The sequence below is a fragment of the Trachurus japonicus genome, chromosome 7 (assembly GCF_045865225.1).
Source record: "Trachurus japonicus isolate A0001 chromosome 7, Traja_1.0".
NCBI lineage: Eukaryota > Metazoa > Chordata > Actinopteri > Carangiformes > Carangidae > Trachurus > Trachurus japonicus.
The window spans coordinates 17,066,039-17,086,852 of record NC_140913.1 but is presented as its reverse complement, the minus strand read 5'-3'; the positions used below and the strand labels follow the sequence as shown (position 1 = coordinate 17,086,852).

General features: G+C 42.1%; 1 protein-coding gene across 3 annotated transcripts in view; it reads right to left on the bottom strand.

Moving 5' to 3' along the window:
- Positions 1-20,814, bottom strand: part of phactr3a (phosphatase and actin regulator 3a) — a 30,913-nt gene continuing 10,099 nt past the window's right edge. The window contains exons 2-12 of one of the 3 annotated variants that reach the window (XM_085781623.1): positions 12,714-12,875; positions 11,280-11,447; positions 10,212-10,424; positions 8,924-9,152; positions 8,428-8,678; positions 6,909-7,062; positions 2,241-2,296; positions 1,852-1,913; positions 1,550-1,690; positions 1,113-1,189; positions 1-659 (exon numbers count right to left, since the gene is read on the bottom strand). In XM_085781623.1, coding sequence (XP_085637749.1) covers positions 644-659; positions 1,113-1,189; positions 1,550-1,690; positions 1,852-1,913; positions 2,241-2,296; positions 6,909-7,062; positions 8,428-8,678; positions 8,924-9,152; positions 10,212-10,424; positions 11,280-11,447; positions 12,714-12,875 — 1,529 coding nt within the window. In that variant the 3' untranslated portion in view covers positions 1-643. Of the gene's footprint in view, positions 660-1,112; positions 1,190-1,549; positions 1,691-1,851; positions 1,914-2,240; positions 2,297-6,908; positions 7,063-8,427; positions 8,679-8,923; positions 9,153-10,211; positions 10,425-11,279; positions 11,448-12,713; positions 12,879-20,814 lie in introns of all 3 variants that reach the window. The other 2 variants (XM_085781621.1, XM_085781622.1) reach the window with 2 other exon arrangements.

Here is a 20,814-nt window from a genome sequence, read left to right as displayed (position 1 = left end):
TTTGTTTTTTTTAAAAAAGACCTTGTATTTTGAAGACAAGTAGTGCTTACAAAGGTATTTCTCTTTTCAGTGAAGACATTGACAGTCCCATTCAGATTGACATACTGTATGTACAGTTAATATCAAATTCATCCCCAGTACCACCTCCCCCAGACTGCACAGTCTTTACCCAGTCCAAGTGACACATTACTCATCAGTTAAGAAAAGGTGAAGCTGGTCACATGCACAACTTCTTCCCACTACACAGATTCACACTGCCTTTTCAAAGGAGTCCATGAATTAGTACAAAATAAAAAAAACAAAACAAAAAAAACAACACTGACTGAATGACAAGATTGTTTTTCCTCCTCTCTTGTCCCGTGAGTCAGAGGCTCCACCAAAGTCCTCTCCCACCAGCCAGCTCCCGTGGGGCAGCGTCCAGTAGTCTCCAGGACACACTGCCGCTAACATTACCGTCATCTTCTCTCCCACACCCATGGCCTCATGCTGATGCTATGATAGTCAAGGGTGCTGGAAGAATGTTTAAGACACGCTGAAGACAAAAAGGCTCCAGGCTCTTTGAACTGTCACCGCTGAGCAGCTTGTAGAAGCTTCAGGAAAATTTCTATGCTCAGCATTTCTTCACAGAAGAAACTCCCCACTTTCATGGCCGGTGGAACCTGCAGAGACAAACACGCAGAGAAACCATGTGTTACGAGGGAGGGTACAAATTGTGGAGCAGAAGGTGCCTTTGTCGTCATCTATGATTAAAGCTATTAATCAGTTCTGTGGGGCTATTTTTAGCGCAGCCATTAAATGTGCTGAGGGGCTGGACGTGTACTCCATTTCCATCCTCCCTCTGGGTCACTGTTACAACTCACTACAAGGACCCCCCGCTTTCCAAACAAGCTTAGCCAAGGACAAGGTGGCATTTTATCATTCCTGGTTGCCTGGCAATACGAGCTCCAGAGGACAGCCTCCCTCCCCCCTCCCCCCCCTGCATTCAGAAGCACTCTCATCTATCTTTAGCTCCTCGGAGCTCTCTGGATGAGCAAGGAGAGCTAAATTTAGACTCCTGCAGCCCAGAATAGCACACGCAACACACACACAGACATACACCTCAGAACACTAACCTTGTTAGGTGTTTGCTAGAGGCGTGCACTTCCATCTCGGTGCTTTTGAACTCGTTCAGCTCTTTTCGGATGGCAGCCTGTGGGGAAGAGCGGGAAAAACAACATTAGTGCATCCCTAAGTGCATCCTGAGCCATTGGTGTGCTGCAACCTTTGAACGGCAAAGTGACAGCAGGAGAAAATATAATGAAACTAAAAAAAAAAAAAACTAAAGAGAAGAGGGGATTTAGATAAGCTGATAATATCAACATGTGATGCTGATAGTCTTGATGGACAGAGGGTCATACTATCGGTCAGACCTAAATAGTGGACTTGTTTTGGTGATAAATCAAAGCAATAAGTGGCATGTCATAAAAGATGGAAAAACTTAGGAGTTCATTTTATTAAAATAAAAAAAATAATGTGTCATTCATTGTCATTCTTCCCCACAAACACTCACCTTGTCTGCCGCTGAGAGCCGAGTCCAGGGCTTGTCTGCTCTCCTGTCATAGTCCTGAGCTTTGGCCACTTCCACATAGTCACTGAAGCGGATCAGAATCTTTCTGTCTCGCAGTTCATCAACAGTGGGTCGCTGGTTGAGCTGGAACAAGGAATGGGACAAAAATTTAGAGCCAGCTGCCATCAAGATTGGATTAAATACAGTTGTCTCCATGTGTTTTCACACCTACAGTGTTCATACAGTTGATAGATGATATTTGTTATCAGGAACAAACATAACAAAATACTCATTCACTTGTGTACCTTTCTATTTAGCCGCTGTTTGATCTCTCTCCTCTCCTCTTGCTCTGTCTGGTCATTTCTCTCTGGAAGAAGAAAACAACCACGTTAGAAATCCATAATACACACACACACAAGTCATTGAGGAACTGAAGTAAAACTGTAAAACACTACAACTTTGTCATGCAGTCAGACAATGAGCACATATCCAGTCCCACCTCTAACAGGTTTCACAGTGGAGAGTGGGAGTGTGCAGTCATGCGTTCTTTTGCTGCTGAATAATGTACTATACTTGGCAATCTGTGCCATCATTAATGCATCTCCTTGCCGCGGTCGGTGTATTGAACGGTGCCTTCTTCCCCCCTAATGTTAATATTAGTGATCAGGTGAAGAGGCGGTAGTTTTGAACTTACGTTTCAAGATGTTCCGACTCTCCAGCTCCTCCACATTTGGTCTCTGGCTCAGCCTCCTGCGGAGAAACACCAAAACCACGTTTTGAACCATTGTGGCTGAAGCTGTCCCTCCCTGTCCTCTTTAAACCGGCTGTAGTTTCTTCACTGTGCGCGTTCTCGAAAGGAATCCCCTATGTCTCCATCTCGCATCCAAACCGCGGCTGTGATGCTTGGGCAGCGGCGCTCCCCACATCTGGAATAGTCGAAGAAGCGCGATTCTCCTGGTTGAGAATTCCCCACCAATTTTATTTTTCGGTTTCCAAATGCTGCATCTCAGGCGCAGCTGCCGTATTGCGTTTAACTGTGCACCGCAGCAGCAGCAGCAGCAGAGTCCTCTTTACTATCCGCCGACCGACGCTCACTACAAGCGCTTTTGAACTGGGTCGTGATGGGCTGCTGGGGCGCGACTACCCCAGTCTCCCTGGTTACTACATGCATAATTTGTGAGAGGCGGAGCCTAACTGGCTCCCACTCACGGCATCCCCAGCCTCCTCCTGATCTACACTGGGCTACTGGAGCAGTCGTGTTACAAATGTTGTTGCACCACCACATCATTTTATTTCTCATCACGTACAGTAAAAGGGACATTTCAAAGGAAGCAACAAATAACCACAAAGAAAACACTTAGAATGATAAAATAACGTGACATTCTTTATGATCCTATAGGATTTAGGTCTCCTATTTGCTATAATGACTGAGTTTAAACATTCAGATCACAGTAAGTCCATTTATTTAAAGCTGTCACGTTCCCTTCCCCATCAAAGCATCCTAAAGGTCTCCAAAAATCCAATGTTTTCCTGGAGCCCCCTGTGTTTGTGAACTATTCATACTTTGTATAAATAATAAATGTGAGCTGCACAACAGGGCTCAGCCCCAGAAGGCATGTGGCACACCCATGGGCACACCTCTAGAGGTGGAAAGGACAGAGAGGGTAGATCGAATGCCGCCACGCAGCAGGACTATCTTTCATCCCCTCACCCAAGCCAACACTGGACACTTTATAGTTCTGTCCTGTCAAAGATCAAAGTTAGGTCACGTACTGAAACCTGGACACAAAGCTTTCCTGGTTGTACGTGCACGTGTTTATCTGTGCTGACTGTCAACAGCTAATACAATTATTTAGTTTTGTAAACCCTTTAAAAAATCATTTTGTCTCAGAAGATATAATCAAAAAACACACCAGTGCTCAGCAGCATTATGTAATAAACACCTATCTTAGGTTTGTACATCTGCTTTATTTACATAAATCAACACTGGCAGAAGAAACAACGCAGGGTTCACAGACAGGAATGAAGGATGTTATTTTCAACCCCTCCCAAACACTGTTTCTGCTCATTAATGTGTTGTGTAAGCGTGAGTACAGGCAATTCTTTGTAATTAACATGTGTGAGGAGACATACAGAAATAGCGTGAGGAATAATTCAGTGGTTTGACTTCCCTAGTGAATTCTCTTCTGAGAAATAAGATTAAAAATGGAACATTAACACGAGGAAAGTTTTCGGAAAAAAAACATTTTAGACGCATTATTTTACAAATAATCATTATGTTGGAATTTAGTCTTAATCTTTGCATTTTAATGAAAACAAAAACCCTGACAAAATTCTTCTGTTGCTTCCTCTAAGTTTCCCTTTCAAATATAGTAGTTTTTGATCAAATCAGGAGTGCTTTGTGTTACTATCTCCAAATCTCATCAGGAGGAGAACAGCTTGAAATGACGACTCTTTTGCCTCACGACTCTCCAATAAACAAACGGAGAGACAAAGTGTTCCCAGAGCTCTAGCACTGCTACATTTTAAACAGATGAAACAGAAAATCACTCCCAAAGCCCTAGCGAATACAACCATCAACTGTATTATTGACCTGGCCGCCGAGTTGCCTAGCAACAACACTTGGTATCTTTGAGACAATAGAGTCTTCCTGCAGAAATCCTCACTTCTCCCTAGCAACACACTAATGGGGATTTCACTATTGCCCACAGAGCTGTATGTGCCTCACATACACTATGTGGCTATTTTTAGAAACAGCCTGCTTACCTTCTTTCATCTCTGTCTGTGAGATAAATAAGTCAAAGCTCTCTGTCAATAAGACTGTCATGGTGACAAAGTCAGATCGTGCTCTTTGTGAGCCAAATGAATCACTGTATACAGTATTACCCTGTGATACTCTCAGGTGACAGAGGACGGTTTATTTGTGATAAGTATAACACTGTATGAGACAACACACTGACTCACTGCACCAGTTTCTCATCCACTGGTTTCTACGTCTGGGCTTTATAGGGGCGTGATATCAGAAATACGATTTTGAGAGGTAACCCCCAGAATACCACGATGACGCATAAACGCCTGCAGGCATGAGGGTTTTTCCATTTGCCACTCAGGATGTTCAAATGTAATGATAACGAGCTAGAATAGAAAAGCTGACTATGCCAGCAGAATGAAAAATCCAAATAAAGGAAGGAGAAATCCAGCGAGTGGGTGGCGGAGGCTTTCAGTCTTTTATTTCAGTTGCCAACTGCGCAAGGAGACAGAATTGGCCTTTCTCAGCTTTCATCCTTTTTATGTTTTACGTTACTGTATGTTTAAGTACAGTAGCAGGCGCCCATCTGCCCCTCCCCCTTTTATTTCTGCTGATATAACTCCCCAGCAACACATTTGTGGAAAGCGGGGAGTGTATGGGGAGATGCATTATTGAACAGTGTCATGAGCTAAGATTAGAAACGGCAGAGTGCGACTGCAGCACAAGCGGCAGGTTGGGAGCCTAAAGATAGAAAGGTCATCTATCACTGGCACAATAGATGGACAAGGTGTCATTATCCACGCTAAGTCCTGATGGCATTTTCTGCCCGATTGACAGGAAATCTAAATAGATAGGAGATGTAGATTTATATTGTGAGCTTCAGAAAAAATGGGAATAAAGGAGATTGAATAAAAATGGAAGTTGCCCAGAGGACTCCTGAGGAGGGTGTGATGGATTGTTTTGTGATTCAGTATGCATGCACTGGTGAAATAGAGATTTTTTTTTTCCCGATACGTCTGTGCCCCCTCTCCTCCCCCACCCCCTCTTCATCATTCTGAGCTATATTTAGCCAGGAATGGATTCCCCCCAAACTGCTGCAGTGTGCCTGTAAATACTATATGCATTATTGTACTGAAGGGTGAAAATGCTTTTTTTTTCTTGCATATGCTTGACACTGATGATTCAAGTAATAACATTCAAATAACTTGTATAGAGTGTGAGGATTATAAGAGTATAAAACTACTATATAATACTACTGTAAAGCAACATAATGTTGTAGATGTTTTTTGTTTTTTTCGTATAGTCTTCTATTAGACAGAGCTAGCCAGCAAAGGTTTAGGTTGTACACATTAATAGGAGCATGACACAGACAATTAAAGCTGCTTTAAGGATCCTTAGAGATCCCCCTGAGGTAATTAATTTTTCCTGTACTTATAAGGAAATTGAAATGAAATCATGTGCTGTTAAGAAAGGGTCTTTGTGTAACAAGCAGATTTTCTCACTGCTGTGCTACAAGTGGGACCTCTGTCTGGATCCTGCTAGCTCTTATGCAAGCTCCAGTCATGCTCCATCTTCACCTTTACATAAGCAGCGGGTTTGCAAACTTGTGAACGTCTACACACGTTTTCTCAAATAACAATAAGACACCTTCTTCCAGTCAATCTAAGAATAGACAGGGGAGGCAGTATTCTTAGTTGTCTCACAGACACATGATAGATCTTTCTCTCTAAAGTGTGGGTGGTGCTCTGTGCTTGGCTGCGAGTTCTTGCACAGCAGGTTATGTAACGCTATGGTGTGCCCCTGTTTGATGCTCTGGTGTTAAAAGAACCTGGGTCTTATGACACATTAGCACACACAAGACTGCTGCTGTCATGTCCTTGGACATTCATTTTCTCAGTTGTATTAGAAAAGCCAGTTCTATTAATGTGCTGGCAGGGAACCAACGCATGCAAACATCAGTGGTGTGTTTTGTACAAAGAGATTTCCTGGGAGCAGCGTCTGTCTGTACTGTACTTGTTGCGCTCCAGGAACTGTGATAAAAGCATCCAGGAATTTATGATGCATGTGCATATTTCTAGCCCAAAAGATTTCTGGGAATTTATTCTATTTGGCCACTCACTGGTTTGAGTTGATAGCTCACTTTCTCACCATTTGGAAGTGTCCCAGTTTTGGTTAAAATAGTTACACACTAGATGGAGAGGCTTCCCATTATGCGGGTTGGCCTTGAGTAAAAAGCATGATAATAAAACTGATTCCTCTGAGCAATAAAAGATTACACAACATAAGTCCAAGTCCATGAAAAACACTCTGTTTAGATCCGATTCTTATCTCACCTCCACCTACTGCTGGGTGTTATGTATTACTGTAAACATTTAGGTTTTCCCTGCATGAGCATCATAAATAGCATGAACATCATTGATTTATACATACATGCACATATTAGTCATATTAGAGCCAGGACAAAAAGAAATGTATATTTCTATCACAAGACATGCGTTATCCAACCTGTTTTTAACAATGATCAACGTAATGTTAATTGACTTTACCTCAACAAATACATTGCAAATACAACAGAGACAGACACAGTAATGGAGAGAAGATGTCATCACTTACTTGGCGAGTTTCATTTCAATCTGCTGGCGAATTTCCTGGCGTTCTTGGTCGCTTCTTGCTGGGAAGATATTTCTGTCCTCTAACTCCTGTTTGCTGGGCCTGTTTCGTAGCTTGACAGCCAGCAACTCCTTCCTTAGCCTGCGAGGAAGTGTGCCTGCAACAGTGCATACATGCATTAAAACACAGCAAACCTTTATTATCAGCCTTGTATGCCTTTGTCAAAGTCTTCTTCCTTTTCATATCCAAAAATATGCAAATACATACTGTTAGTGAATAAAGCCTCTCAATCCTTGATCCCAGAAGTGCCACTAACCTTTTAATTTCAACAATGGATGTTAAATATCATCACTTACTAAATATTATTTAGAGTGTAGTGTGGAAGTGTTTGGACACAGATGCTGTTTCCGTTTTTTCTCTGTACTGCAGCACATTCAAAATGAAGTGAAACAGGAATCATTAGGGTGAAATGCTGACTCAGAGCTTCAGTGGTTTTTGAGGATGTGGCACATCCATATTACTTTGTGGCATGTAGCTCTTCATATGTTTAACTGCCAAAGCTGGATTACCATTTGCAAAAACCAGGCTATGCCCCCAGGGTCACAGATCTCCAAAGGCCCCAGTAAGCCCTTGGTTCACTCTGTCAGCAGATTTATTTAGGCTATTATTATTATTAATATTACTGTATTTGACTGTACTCTGGATGAATTTAAAGCTGCATGATTTGAATGTTTTGTGTTGTAATGTTCAATATTCAGGCTGGTTTAAGATCCATTATTATATTTTCCAACTCCTGAGGTAAATGTGAACTGTTCGACTGTGTTAACATATAGTTCTCAGTATTGTCTGGCTGTTGTTTGATGCTGGACAGGTAAAATACAGAGGATTTGTGGGAGCTTGCAACCTGCTGTGGTTTGAAATGAGAGTGATGGGAGCAGCAAGAGTAAACCAAAACTTTACAGTTATGAAATACAAGCAACCTTTTTCAAATTACACATTAAATCAACCCATTGTTAAGATGGAAACATTGATTAGTAGAATTAGTCCATTAAATCCACAAGCTAATTTGATACGACACACAAACCGAGGGACTGGGTCATCCCACTACCTTCATCATCTGTTTCTGAAGAGAGGTTTTGAAGCACAAAGTGAGCCGCTCTGAAAACCTACTAACTCCCAGCCGATAAATGGTCAAAGAGAGGAGCGTGAGAAAAGCCAAGAATCTGGTGCATGCTGGCTGTGCCCTCAATAAAATTTGCACAAGTTGTATAAAAATATATAGATGTTATAGATATAGATGTCACGAAGGAGGAAATTAGCCATAAAGATCAAAAACATTTTTGTACCAGGACCTGGCCATTCAAAGTAAGTGCAGTTTATGATACTTAATGTGTTGGCTTATAGTTTCAGTCTTGGAGGTGCTGCTAAAGGCTCAAAAGCAAGATGCTGTCCTTAACCTTTCTTTACAGTCCAATATGGTACAGTACAGAGTCCAAATGCTCTTTTAAGCTCTTTGACCCACCAGAGATGACCGACTCGTTCCAGCCGTCCAGGTCATTGGGGAGGCCTGAGGTGTTGGAGAAGCACTGGTCCAGCCGCACGTTCTCCTTGTTCTCCTCTGCCTCCTTCTTGGGCCAGTCGGAGGGTCCACCTCCCACGCAGCCACCCACCAAAGACAGGGTGTGTTGGTTCTCAGAGCTGCATGAGCGAGAGAGCCGCCCATCAGAGCACCACAGCCGAGGGGGTGAGCCCTGCTCACACCCTTCATGGACACTAAGTTAAACAAGAGGGTTTAGAGATTTAGGATTAATGTAATGGCAAGTTTATGGACAAATGATGAGATTGAGATTTAAAGCACTTGTTTTTAGATTTAAGAGGAAATTATTGCCACCCAATATATATTATCACATTCTATCGGAAAGGACTGAATCTTCTCTAGAGCCATCTCTAGCATTAACATCAGTGAGAGAAAACACAGCTGCCATAAACAGATAAATGGGGTCAACCAGAGGGCTCACCTCTCCTGCCTGTTCTTAGAAGCGAAGGCTCTCTGCAATTCTTCCATAATGCAACTAGGGGGCATAGGAGGATGCATCATGTTTGCTAGATGTGGGGACCCCGAGGGGTTGGCCAGGGGCCCTCGTAGAGGCAGGGTCATTGAAGCCATGCTTTCTGTGGCCCTGGGTGGAGGTTCCTTGGGGAGGTAGGAGTTGGGCAGATGAGTGGGGAGCGACACAGGACCCGAGTCTGAAAGAGAGGGATGAGGAGAGATGCACTGGTGGTTAAAAAATAAACTGTCATCTCACTCATATGAGTTGTCATTTATCTTACTGATCTTAAGTTTGAGAAACACACTTTACCTCATGGGAATTCACCTGGCCTGCACTTTTGTTTAGTATGAGAAAGTTGAAGGTTTTTTTGTTTTTCAAAACAACAAAAAAAGGCCTACTATGTCTAAATAATATACTGCACGTTCTCTTCTACAGCAATGTGTTTCATATTAGACTGAATATACTGTAGCACAAAGACAAAATGACATTATAATGTGTTGTGTCACCGTGACCTGGCAAAGCAGCTTCAGCACATAATTTTCATTGACTCAGCAAACCTAGATGTCTATTTGTGGGGACAAAGCCACTTTTATAAAATATGTCATTTTATACTCATTTACAGGAAGTAACAAAGCAGGCCACTGACTTTGCATTGTTTTCATTTTATGCTACTTCACATTTTTTATCCTCATTTGGGATATACAGTATATCGTGCTTTTTATGTCACAACATTTAGAACTCGTAATCTGATGAAGATTTTACATTAAAAGACACAAGGTTCCCAACCTTATTGACGAGGGCGTGTTGTCATGTGAGTTGTTTGCATTTTCTTCCTTCCCCTCCACTCGACAACATTTCACATCCCTTTAGATTTATCTTACCCTTACGCTTCAGGAGAACAGTGGCAACCTTCACGTTTGATGTTTTAGCTATATTTTGCAGACAATACTGCACCTATAAATTTGAGTGCAGAATTTTATGAGTAGCTATACAGTAGTATGTTTTTACACCGTTGTATTGGCACTCTATTCAGCCATGTTGAGGTTGTAAATGTGCTTCATGTGATTTTTACACTTTGCTCTGTAAGGAAACATCTGTGTTCATTTCTTTTTTTTGTTGTTGTATAGCTCAGTTTGAACTACAGATGGATAAAACCATCTGTAGTTCAAAGTGAACAGGGACGTGTTTTACTACTGCCAGCCTGTCAGTTTTTATTGACTACATATTCAAAGGAGGAAAAAAACCCAGCACTCACCGTCTCCAGTACTCAGCTGGGGCAAATGTTTTGGAGGTACTTGTGGTGGGGACGTTCCTGGAGGAATCTCCTCCTCTGCTCTTTCTTCCATCTGGTCAGTCATGTCCTGCAGCCCTTCAGGTAAATCCCCAGCAGGTTGCACCTCCTCGTCTCTCTCGTCCTCTAGTGGTACATTCTCCTCAACTCGCTCACAGTCCTGAAGAGGGGCAGCTACTGGTTGTTGTTAATGAAGGGGAGCAAAACATTTAGAAATGTTAATGAAATGAGAAAATTAAAAAATGAATTATAATTATTAAATGGACAATATTAGAAACAGTAGTAGGTAACACTTTATTTTAAGGTTCCTGTGTATCTACCTAATTAATTACAGTGTAATTACCTATGTAACCGTATGTAATAACATGTACTTACATAGTAAATACATAGTGTATTTTAGTGTACTTACAGGTCCTTGTTACACTTGTAATAAGAAATGCCAAAGTGGCCTCTCTCTTTGCACAAGCATTTCTTATTACAAGTGTAACAAGGACCTGTAAGTACACTAAAATACACTATGTATTTACAATGTAAGTACATGTTATTACATACGGTTATATAGGTAATTACACTGTAATTAATTAGGTAGATACACAGGAACAAGGACCCCTTAAAATAAAGTGTTACCCAGTAGTATTTTAAAGAGCAGTGACTGTTAAAAAATACTTGATTGAACTGCAATCCTAAAATTAGTACCATCTGAGTGTAGCCTACTGATATTAAAATCATATCTATTATGCATCGGTGCATTGCATACACAGGGAGCACAGAGGCAAAGAATGTCATTCAATTGTCTTTGCTGCCCTCTTCTGGTTCGTATGCACAATGTTGATACAGACACATGTGACCAAATGATTTTACAACATTAGAATTGTTTTAATTTTTGTGTTGTGTTAAATTTTCAAGCATCTTATCAAAGGTTTTCCAGCAATCAGTTACACTCTCAACTTTTACAAATCATTCCTTTTTTTCTGCTTATCTGTTTGTTATGCTGCTACAGTGTCTGTTGATTAAAGCAAGGGACTGTCCTACCAGAGGGGGGAAGCTCCTCATCAGGACCAAGGTACTCCACGCTGCTGACTGTGAGGTTTGCGTTCAAAGACCCTCCGAATCCTCCAAGCAGGACTGCACCATCTGAGCAGCAGCCCTGAGTGGGGGAGTTTGGGTCGCGGCATAGAAGACTGCTGGATAATGCTACATCTGTGTGAGGATCAAGAAGAGAGAAGCATGTATGTTGCTGTTATGATTTCTTTGTTGTGTATAGACAAGATTTTGTGTCACTCATGTGAATTATCACCGGTGACATATCATTTCTGGTCCTATTGGTCGAGGCTTAGTTTATTTGCTTTATTGATTCGGGGATGTATTTTCACCTTGTGCACTGTGAGATAGCACAAAACAAAAACACTATGAATAGATATAATGTGCATGAATCAGTTATCTTTATAAAATATTGTGAATAAAAGTCATTAGAAATTGCTTGTGAAAAGACAGTTCCAACATGTCACTACAATGAAATCAGGTGGCTGAATGAGTCGTGCGACCATCTGTAACAGTGATGACCCAAAGTAACATTCACTCTTTAAGCCACCTTGGTTTAACAGCACTCTCCATTACAGGAAGAGCATCGTATTTCACCTTGTGTACAGCAAATATAATGCTTGTCAACCTGAGGATGCCAGGAACACAGAGTTACTGTACAATTATTTATCAGTACTGTTTGTCAGCTCACAATAACCTATGGTCCTGTTGTTTTATGATTTCATAATATTTGGTAATGATGATCAGAATAGAGTCAAACCAACAATTGATTTTTTTTAACAGCTGGGACAGATTGTCTTAAGACTTTTGTCTTCAAGCCATCTGGATTAAATATTTTTTTATTGTGCAGAAAACATAAAATTATTTAATCTTAATGTTTGTTGGATTCTTGAGAATTTTAGTGATGCCTGCAAAACAGTAGTTAGTGTTGTTGAATGGTCTACTGACCTTTATATTTCAGAAATTCAGATACAGCTGTATGACTTAAGAGAAAAGATACATCTAAGTTTTATTAGTGATTTGTAACATGCGATTTACTTTGCTATGTTACATTTTGATATTGAAATATGATACTGATGTTGACAGTATGCCTGAGCCCTCATAAAAAAAATGTCAGCAGCATCAAAATGCAACAGGTGTGTTTTTCATCAGAGGGCCATAATTGTTTCCTCCTTTGCTTTTGATTTTATAATGTGCACATTTTGTGCACATTTTGGTGTACACAATGACAACATTTCCCTGCAATCAATTTAAATGATTGAGACAGTTAGAACTCCACTCTGTGCATCTTTTCACCTACGCCCTCTTATTATCTCCCTAATTTAATTCATTAGGGCAGATGACGAGAAATGTGAGTGAGTGCATCTGTTTGTGGCACCTGGAAATCTACAACCTCCTCTCATTCAACTACTCTACTTTATGTACCTGTGGAACTCTGCTTGAGCTTTTCATTTTTCTTTTTCCTCCACTTCCATGGCTTGAAGATACGCCCCAGGGTGGCCAGCTTGCTGTTTCGTCGGATGGGTGGAGTGTGGACTCCGCTCACCAGGCAACCGGTCCTCAGCACCCTCTGCTGGTCCACCAACTCTACTACAGAGACAGTGGAGATGGAGGAGGAGAAAGCCCAGAGAGGGGCCCAGAGTTGTTCGGAGGATGAAGCGCGGTAAGGAAAGAGTGGGGTGGGTGGTGTTGTCAGGAGAAAGGTCAGAAAAAGGGAAAGAAAGGGCAAAAGTGAGAGGGAGTGTGGGAGGGATGAAGAAAAATCACCCAACATGCAAATGTAGGTGAAGGGCGGGAGACAGAAGGGGAGAGAAGGCGGAACACAATTAGTACGCTCACCTTACTGAATAAACCATGATGGACTTCAAGTGCTGTGAACAGATTGAATTAGAAAGACTAATTTGATCAAGGCGCACTCCCTCGTGGCTGTTATTTTCCTGTGAATCCCTCTGTCCGAGCCATACATCACGTATCAAAATAAACATCTCTCACAGTCCAAACCTGGAGAAAGCAAGAAAGGCACACAGACACAGGGAGGCTCCTAAAACTACAAAAAGATTTTTTCCCCCTAGAGACCAACAGGTGTACCAGTCTCACAGCTTTCCCAGAAATGACATTCGACTTGGCTTCTTAGTAAATCAGAGCTATTATATTATATTTAATGTATCAATCTTTTTTCATGCTAACATGGTGCTACACTTCCAGATTTATCTATATTATATTTTCTGCCCCTGCTCTCTACAGTGAGCTAGATTTCCAGGAGGTACAAATACATCCCCAGTATGTCCCATAATGCCCTTCTTTTGGGATCCTAATTAGCTTGTTATGGGTCCAAATAATATAATGCAAATAAAATACACTGTGTGATAAAAACATTTTAGATTTGGACACATATAAGCAGTGTGATAAAAGAAAGGATCAAAAAAGAAAATAATGTAAATGAAATTTAAAACAACGGACAACAAAATAAAATACAGACAAAATAGTCTCAACAACAGTCACTAAAAAAATCTGTGTAAGTGATTAATATTGTTTCAAATGCAAATTGTGAAAAGAATAAAAAAAATACTGCACTGCCACCCCTTTCTTTCTTAAGAGGAAACTTGTATTTGAATGAATGATCACTGTGACTCATATCAAGCAAAGTGTGGGTCTACAGATCCATGTGCGCACACTGCTGGATTGCCCGCATCCAGGCACAAAGAGAGCCAAGAAAGAGGAAATGCACAATAAACACCATGTATTTAAGAGCTACATACGTCAATGTGACAAAAATGGAGCCATATCTGCCTTCAGGAGGCTGATATCTTTGTTCAAATATTCAGCTGAGGAGGAGGAAAGGATTTGTGACGCGAGAGGTTGGGGAGAAAGAGGGTGGTGGTGGGGGGCTCTGTTGAGTTGCTTAGGGTGTGATATAGAGTACAGTGATGGAGGAGGGAGGATACAGCTGACTCCTTTTCATGCTTTTTTTTTTTCTTTTGCAGCCCCTTGCTTCTTCCCTGAAGCACATGGGTGTGGAGTAGGAAGAGGATGGTGGTTAGTGATTGGGGGAGGAGAGAAGAGTGGGAGCGGGAAACGAGGTAGGAAATGGGGGGTGTTGGGAAAATGAAAGGGAAGTGAGAAATAAGGAAATGAAAGGAGGGAAAGGAAGGGAAAAGAAAGGTACCAGTAACGGGAAAGTGGGCTTCGCAAGCTGAGAAGAGGAATGAAAAAAGAGGAAAAAGGAAAAGTATAGCGAGACAGAAAACGAGAGAATAGATGATGAAAAGGGGGTAATTTCCTGTTCATAGTTTGATCCTAAAAAGTTCCTGGAAACAGGTCAGTTGACCATGCACACCCGTCTCACTGTGTCATCATCAGTACTGTCACACATTCAGCGCGGCAGACATGGCACCGCGCGCAGAATCCAGGTCAAGCTTGAAGGAAAGGCACCCAGTCGCACAGAGGGGGGAAAAAAGCTTAAGAGAAGGAGAGGGGGAGAAGGAGGGGTAGAGGTGTCTGTGTGAGAGCGAAAGAGAGAGAGAGAGAGAGAGAGAGAGAGAGACAGTGTGTGGAGAAAGGGGCCTGCTGCTGTTGCTATGGCGACCATATCCAGATGCTGCCGCAGCAGTGGGAGCCAGCGGGAGGAGCGAGCCAGTCTGTAGCTTAGAGGAGAGGAGGAGGAGGAGAGAGAGAAGAGGAGAGGAGAGGAGAGGAGCCCCCTACACAGACACTGCCTGCCACATCTAAAGCCAGTGGCAGCACCAAGTGCATTGTGGGTAGGGGTGAAGCCACATGGAGGACAAGATCTGTCTGCATTTTGAAAGAGGGAAGGAGGGAGGGAGGGAAGGGGGGTGGGGGTGGGGGGGGGGATTCCAGGGGAAAGAGGCGAGAAGGAGCGATGGGAGGGGGCTGTTGCTATACGGAAGAGCTTGCAGGAGAATCTGGGCTCGTCCAATCACAGAGCAGCTATTTATAATGCATATCAAGTAACTACATTTTCATAGAAGGGGTGGTCGTTCAGAGAAAATGACGGGAGTCTGGGTAGAGCAGAGGAATAAGGTGAAAACACATGTAGCACATGGAGATTTCTTTTTATCCGCTGGATGAGGGTGTATCGAAATGTGTGTCAGGCAGGCGTGCATGTACAGCCCACACGCACCATGTGGTGATGATGTGCGATTCTAATTAATATGCTAATGCAAATAGGATTTGTTAAATCCACGTGTCAGCTGGATGCAGTGGAAAAATAGTGTGTTTCCTGTATAAGGCCACAGTCGTCTTCTACACAACTCTGCACACACTGTTAAGTCCAATCAGGTAGTGATATCACGGCCTCGAATTCCCAGTACAATTCATAAACAATGAAAGAAGTGCAGGCAAGTGTCAGCTACAGCTGCTAAACTCAATACTGCATTAGTGCAGCGCAAAAATAAAAAATGATGAAGAGTGGAATAAAGTAGACAATATGATAATGTGACTTGGCAAGAAAACTGAAACAGAGCGCGTTACTGTGCCACCAGGGACCACACCCCGCTTAACCAGCTTGTCAGCACATTCAGGAGCATAAGATCTCTCCCCACATGTGCACCCCCCATAAGTGATGAGGGGGAGAAGTAACCAACAGAAATGTTTTTTCTCTTCAATGGTAGAATGTCTAAAAAAAAAAGAAAGGTAAAAATGTGTCAGAGGCTTTCTTGCTCTGCCCTGATACCTGATACTGCCACAAAAGCGAAAACTGAATGAAGTGAACAGGAACGAAACACTGGATCCGTTTGTGACCTTCTAGCAGATTTTGCAATGTGGAGGATCCACCAGTGAGGTTGTGAGGGGCGAAGTCTCGGCTTGCTGAATCACCTGACAGGGCGGGCTGGTGAATGGGCTGGTGTTTTTTTTTTTTACAAAGCTCTCTCTATAGCATTAAAAAGATAAATCAGAAGAGCACTCCCCTGATGATCTAGTAGCTCACTGGGACAAATGTGATGTCAGCAACTACAACTGCATCATCTGGCTGTATATTCAACATTTGTCATGTAACATCTTATTTTACAAGTAGATGTTTAAATCTCTCAAACTCAACCAGCGCTCTCTCTGGGATATCATAGGCCAACAAAGGAGTTCAAGTCAAAAATGTTGTTCACTAAGTATTATTCATCCTTCGAGTTAAATTGAGTACAGTCAGGTGCATTTTCTTGAACAATGAAGTATCAACTCATTTTGTTGATCCATTAGCTGGGTCAGATATTTTCAGCCATATCAAGCTGGCCGTAGTTTGGGCCACTGCAACTTATCATATATTAATCATACTTATTTTCTGTGTTTGGGGTGTTACTTAGCAGCTGAGGTCTTTTTGTTTTTCAGTCTTTTCTAACTATGTGCACAAAACAAGCAAGTATTTTCATCTTCTCTATTCCCAGGTGCAAAATGTGTATACAGAATCCTGCTAAACACTTGTATGTGTGCTTCAGTAGTCTCATCAGAAATATAAATAACATCAAACCAACCCTTGACTCTCATCATCTCTGCAGGCCACATGGAGCTTTGGTTCCTCGCTCCATTCGCCTGGTCCTTCCACCCGGGCAACTGACAATGTGCCCTTGAATGGACCACCTCCTTGCTGGCTGCCACGCCAGCTAACCTCCTCTCCCTTATTCACATTACATTTTGTGTTGCTTTAGCTCTTCTGCTCCTCACTCTCTCCATTAAAGTTGCTAGCTGGGTGCCCTGACTGTGGCCGGGCCCCTGAGGCAGTGGGGCTACAGACAGATGGCAGCACAGTTGTAAAGCCAGGGGGGTAAAGAGAGGAGGTTAGCTGGCGTGGCAGCCAGCAAGGAGGTGGTCCATTCAAGGGCACATTGTCAGTTGCCCGGGTGGAAGGACCAGGCGAATGGAGCGAGGAACCAAAGCTCCATGTGGCCTGCAGAGATGATGAGAGTCAAGGGTTGGTTTGATGTTATTTATATTTCTGATGAGACTACTGAAGCACACATACAAGTGTTTAGCAGGATTCTGTATACACATTTATCTAGATATAGAGCAGATGACTAAGGTTAGTATAGAATTCATCCTCTGGGGACCACAAACGCACAAAGTTTATAATAGTTAAGTTGCAGTGGCCCAAACTACGGCCAGCTTGATATGGCTGAAAATATCTGACCCAGCTAATGGATCAACAAAATGAGTTGATACTTCATTGTTCAAGAAAATGCACCTGACTGTACTCAATTTAACCCTTAAACAGGCAGGAGTGGAAAATAAGTTGCAAAAAATAATTTAATGTTATCACTCATCTCTTTAGGCCCTAAGAAAAATATTTCAACAATAATGGAATTACAATAAAAATGGCTGATGATGAGTACGCAATAGCTTTTCCTCTTTAGAAGACGTTAAAAATGCAGACCTGGGGGTTTGTCCATTTTCTTTTTCATACAGTGTATTCCTTGGTCATTTACATTACACATAGCCCTTTTAAAGTTGATTTTATTCATTTTTTCCAATCCAATTTTGTAATCTCATTAGAAAGCAGTCTCATACAGAAGTGACACGCCACTGCTGCTACTCCATCAAAAAATCCTAGTGGAAACACTGTTTTAAAGTGAAGACAGGCAACAAACTTTTGTATGTTTTCAAGTCTGCATAAGGGAGAAATTAAAAAATAATATTTTTGCATTTACCTTTAGAGAGACAGAATTTTATGTTTGTATTTCGCACTAATCTTAAGATGACTCATCCTTACATATTCTGTCATTTGTTTGGGAATGAATCTTGTTTCTGAGAAGACAGGATATCAGGGTGTAAGGCTACATGAGTCTGCAAAGGTCAAGCCTCCAGATCATCAAAGTGATTACAGCCCAAGTGTGAAACTCCAGCATGTGGGCTACTGGCATCAAGAGAGTGAAATGATGTCAGTGAGGCCATCAGCCAATAGTAAGTGCCTGGGGCCCTTGTTTGTTACCATATGTTGGTGTTGAGAATGAGGACTAGTGGGTGGCTTCACGTGTAAGCCTTTGCTGAAGCATCAACAAGGAGAACTTGGAGCGTTAACGTCATTCCCCGGTCTGATGGAGAGACGTTTACCTGGTTTCACTTGAGTTTAGATTTTCATGAAACCTGGCAGACAGGTGGGCTTGGATGTAGAACATCTCTTGTGGTGATTGCCGCACGGCTCTTCACAACTCGTTTTCCTTTTGACTGTTCTATTGGACCAGTCTTACAAAGCACATGGTAAAGTGCTTTTGGAGCCTAGATCATACTAGGGAATGACAGTCAAGATTTGTCATCCTCCGATCCATTCTTGACAATTCTTGAGAAAAAAAAAAGACACTTGTAAGCGTGCCAGCCTTGGTTCAGTGTTCACTTCAGTATTTCTTTAAAACAAAACAAACAAAAAAACTCAAACAAGTTCATTTACCCTAAATGATGCAAAAACTTCAGAGCTCAATATCTGAGTAGTACTGCATCTTCAAATTTGATGGAAATAACCAAGGATTTTAGGACATTCAAGTAGCCTAAGTAAAATGACATAATGGGTATTTTTTATTTGGATCAAAAAATAAGACTGAATAACAAGAAGTTAAAGCAGAAGTAAGCGATCCGGTCGTTTTGGCTAATGCTGCGTTCCAGGCAGGCTTTTGAAACCGTAAATTACAGCTTCAAGTCACGACTTACGACTTTGTAGCGTTCCAGGCAACCCACTCGTGTTTTTCCGACCTGTTTTACCTGTGAAAGTCACTATAACGGCCACTCGTAACTTCTGACCCGTGAAGTCGTACCAGATCGAACTGGTACGACTTCACAGGTCGGAAAAACACGAGTTACGGGCTGCCTTGAACGCACCATAACAGTCCTCGTCCCTACGTCACCACATTCAGGCGCATCCCTTGGCTGCACACACAGAGAGGACCGCCCCTTCATGCCGTTCTCTCTCCTCATTGGATAAAAATTGTAGGATACGAGGAAAGTTTTCTCCTGGGCTCAGAGCAGAGCAGAGTGACTGACAGACCCGTGTTTCAGACCAAACACTCTATAGAAGTGATTGCTGTCGGAAGATACAACTATTTAAGACTTATATTAACACAAAAATATCGCTTACTTCTGCTTTAATGACTGTACTGGTGTTGGTTTGTGCTGTGCTCTTTAAAAGTCCTAGTTTGGTTGTTGCTCTGGATGGTAATTGTCATGTTAAAAATAGGTAGGCTACCTCTGCATATAGTCAGCTAGAAATTTGGATAACAATAATTTACAGATGCACACATACACAAGCATGTACATGAATGACACATTTAGACACGGACACACTGAAGGCAAAAAAAGATCAGCTATCTCTGAGCAACTTGTGAAACCCTCCCTGCAGCCACCTACAGTAGTGAGCCAAAAATGTTTTTTCTGTCACCCAAACGATAGGGTGAGCCTTGGCAAATGTCACTCCAACCTGCTCCCCCAACAACAACCAGAGAAGGAAGACGTCCTCACTGTGTCCAGGAAGACTTTCAGTTCATACAGTTAAGTTTTGGGCTGCGTTCCCATTATAAGAAATCTTGTCTTATTCCATTAAAAAGCTTTCCCCCCCAATCAAGTAATGGAAGTCTTGGTTCACCCTTCATATCTTGGGCTGTTCCTGCTGTCTATCACATTAATCTAACAAACTGCAAAATTCATATGGACTCATTCAGCTCTTTTCATATATTCACAGGAGCTGTTTGCAAAAGATTCACCGCTTGACAGAGATGGTTTAATTATAAAATTACACTTTGAGACACTGCTGACTAAAAAAATGGCAGCCAGCCTCATGTTTAGAAAGACTTTTCCAGGAACAAGAAGGTCATAGCTTTAATCCTAAGAGCAGCCTGTGTTTCTATCTGTCTTTGAACATCATGAACTCCTAGTAATTTTTAACTGCTCAAGACAAGATATTAACAAAATGTAAATGTGAGCGGGCCCTCTCAGGGTTTATGCACAGGTGAGTTAGCCATGGGTCTGCGATTGGGCGTGGGTGTTTTCAGCCAGCTAGGCCAGTCGCAGACTCCAGTAGTGGAGTTACGTGGGTGAGCAATGGTGTGTAATTTATTCCTGTTATTTTCACTGATTTAGGTCAAAGCGTGAAAAATTTATATAAAGCATACTGAGTGTGTGCATGAGAGAGGGAGGGAGACCGAATGAGACAAATGCTGCACCCACAATGTGTGCCAGTGCATGAGTGCTTGTGTACATGTTTTTTTTTTACACTTGATACAGAAGCTGATAGCTCAGTTCCACTGAGCTCACATCCCTCTGCAGGGGAGGAGAGCACATCATGGTCTCCAGGCAGCAAAGACAGTGGGATGTGCACACAGGAACCGTACGAATCACCACTGTTAGCACAGTAATCTCCAAACAGGTTCCCACAGCAAGGACGCCACTCACTTTTGGATTTCCTCAAGTGTGCAGCAATACAAGCATGGGACTATTAAAAACTTAGCTGGAACTAGAACCAAGAGCCTTTGTTCGAAAAGCTGCTTCTCCTCATGGAAAGCACAATGCTTGGTTGAAAACAAGGTTTAAAAAAACA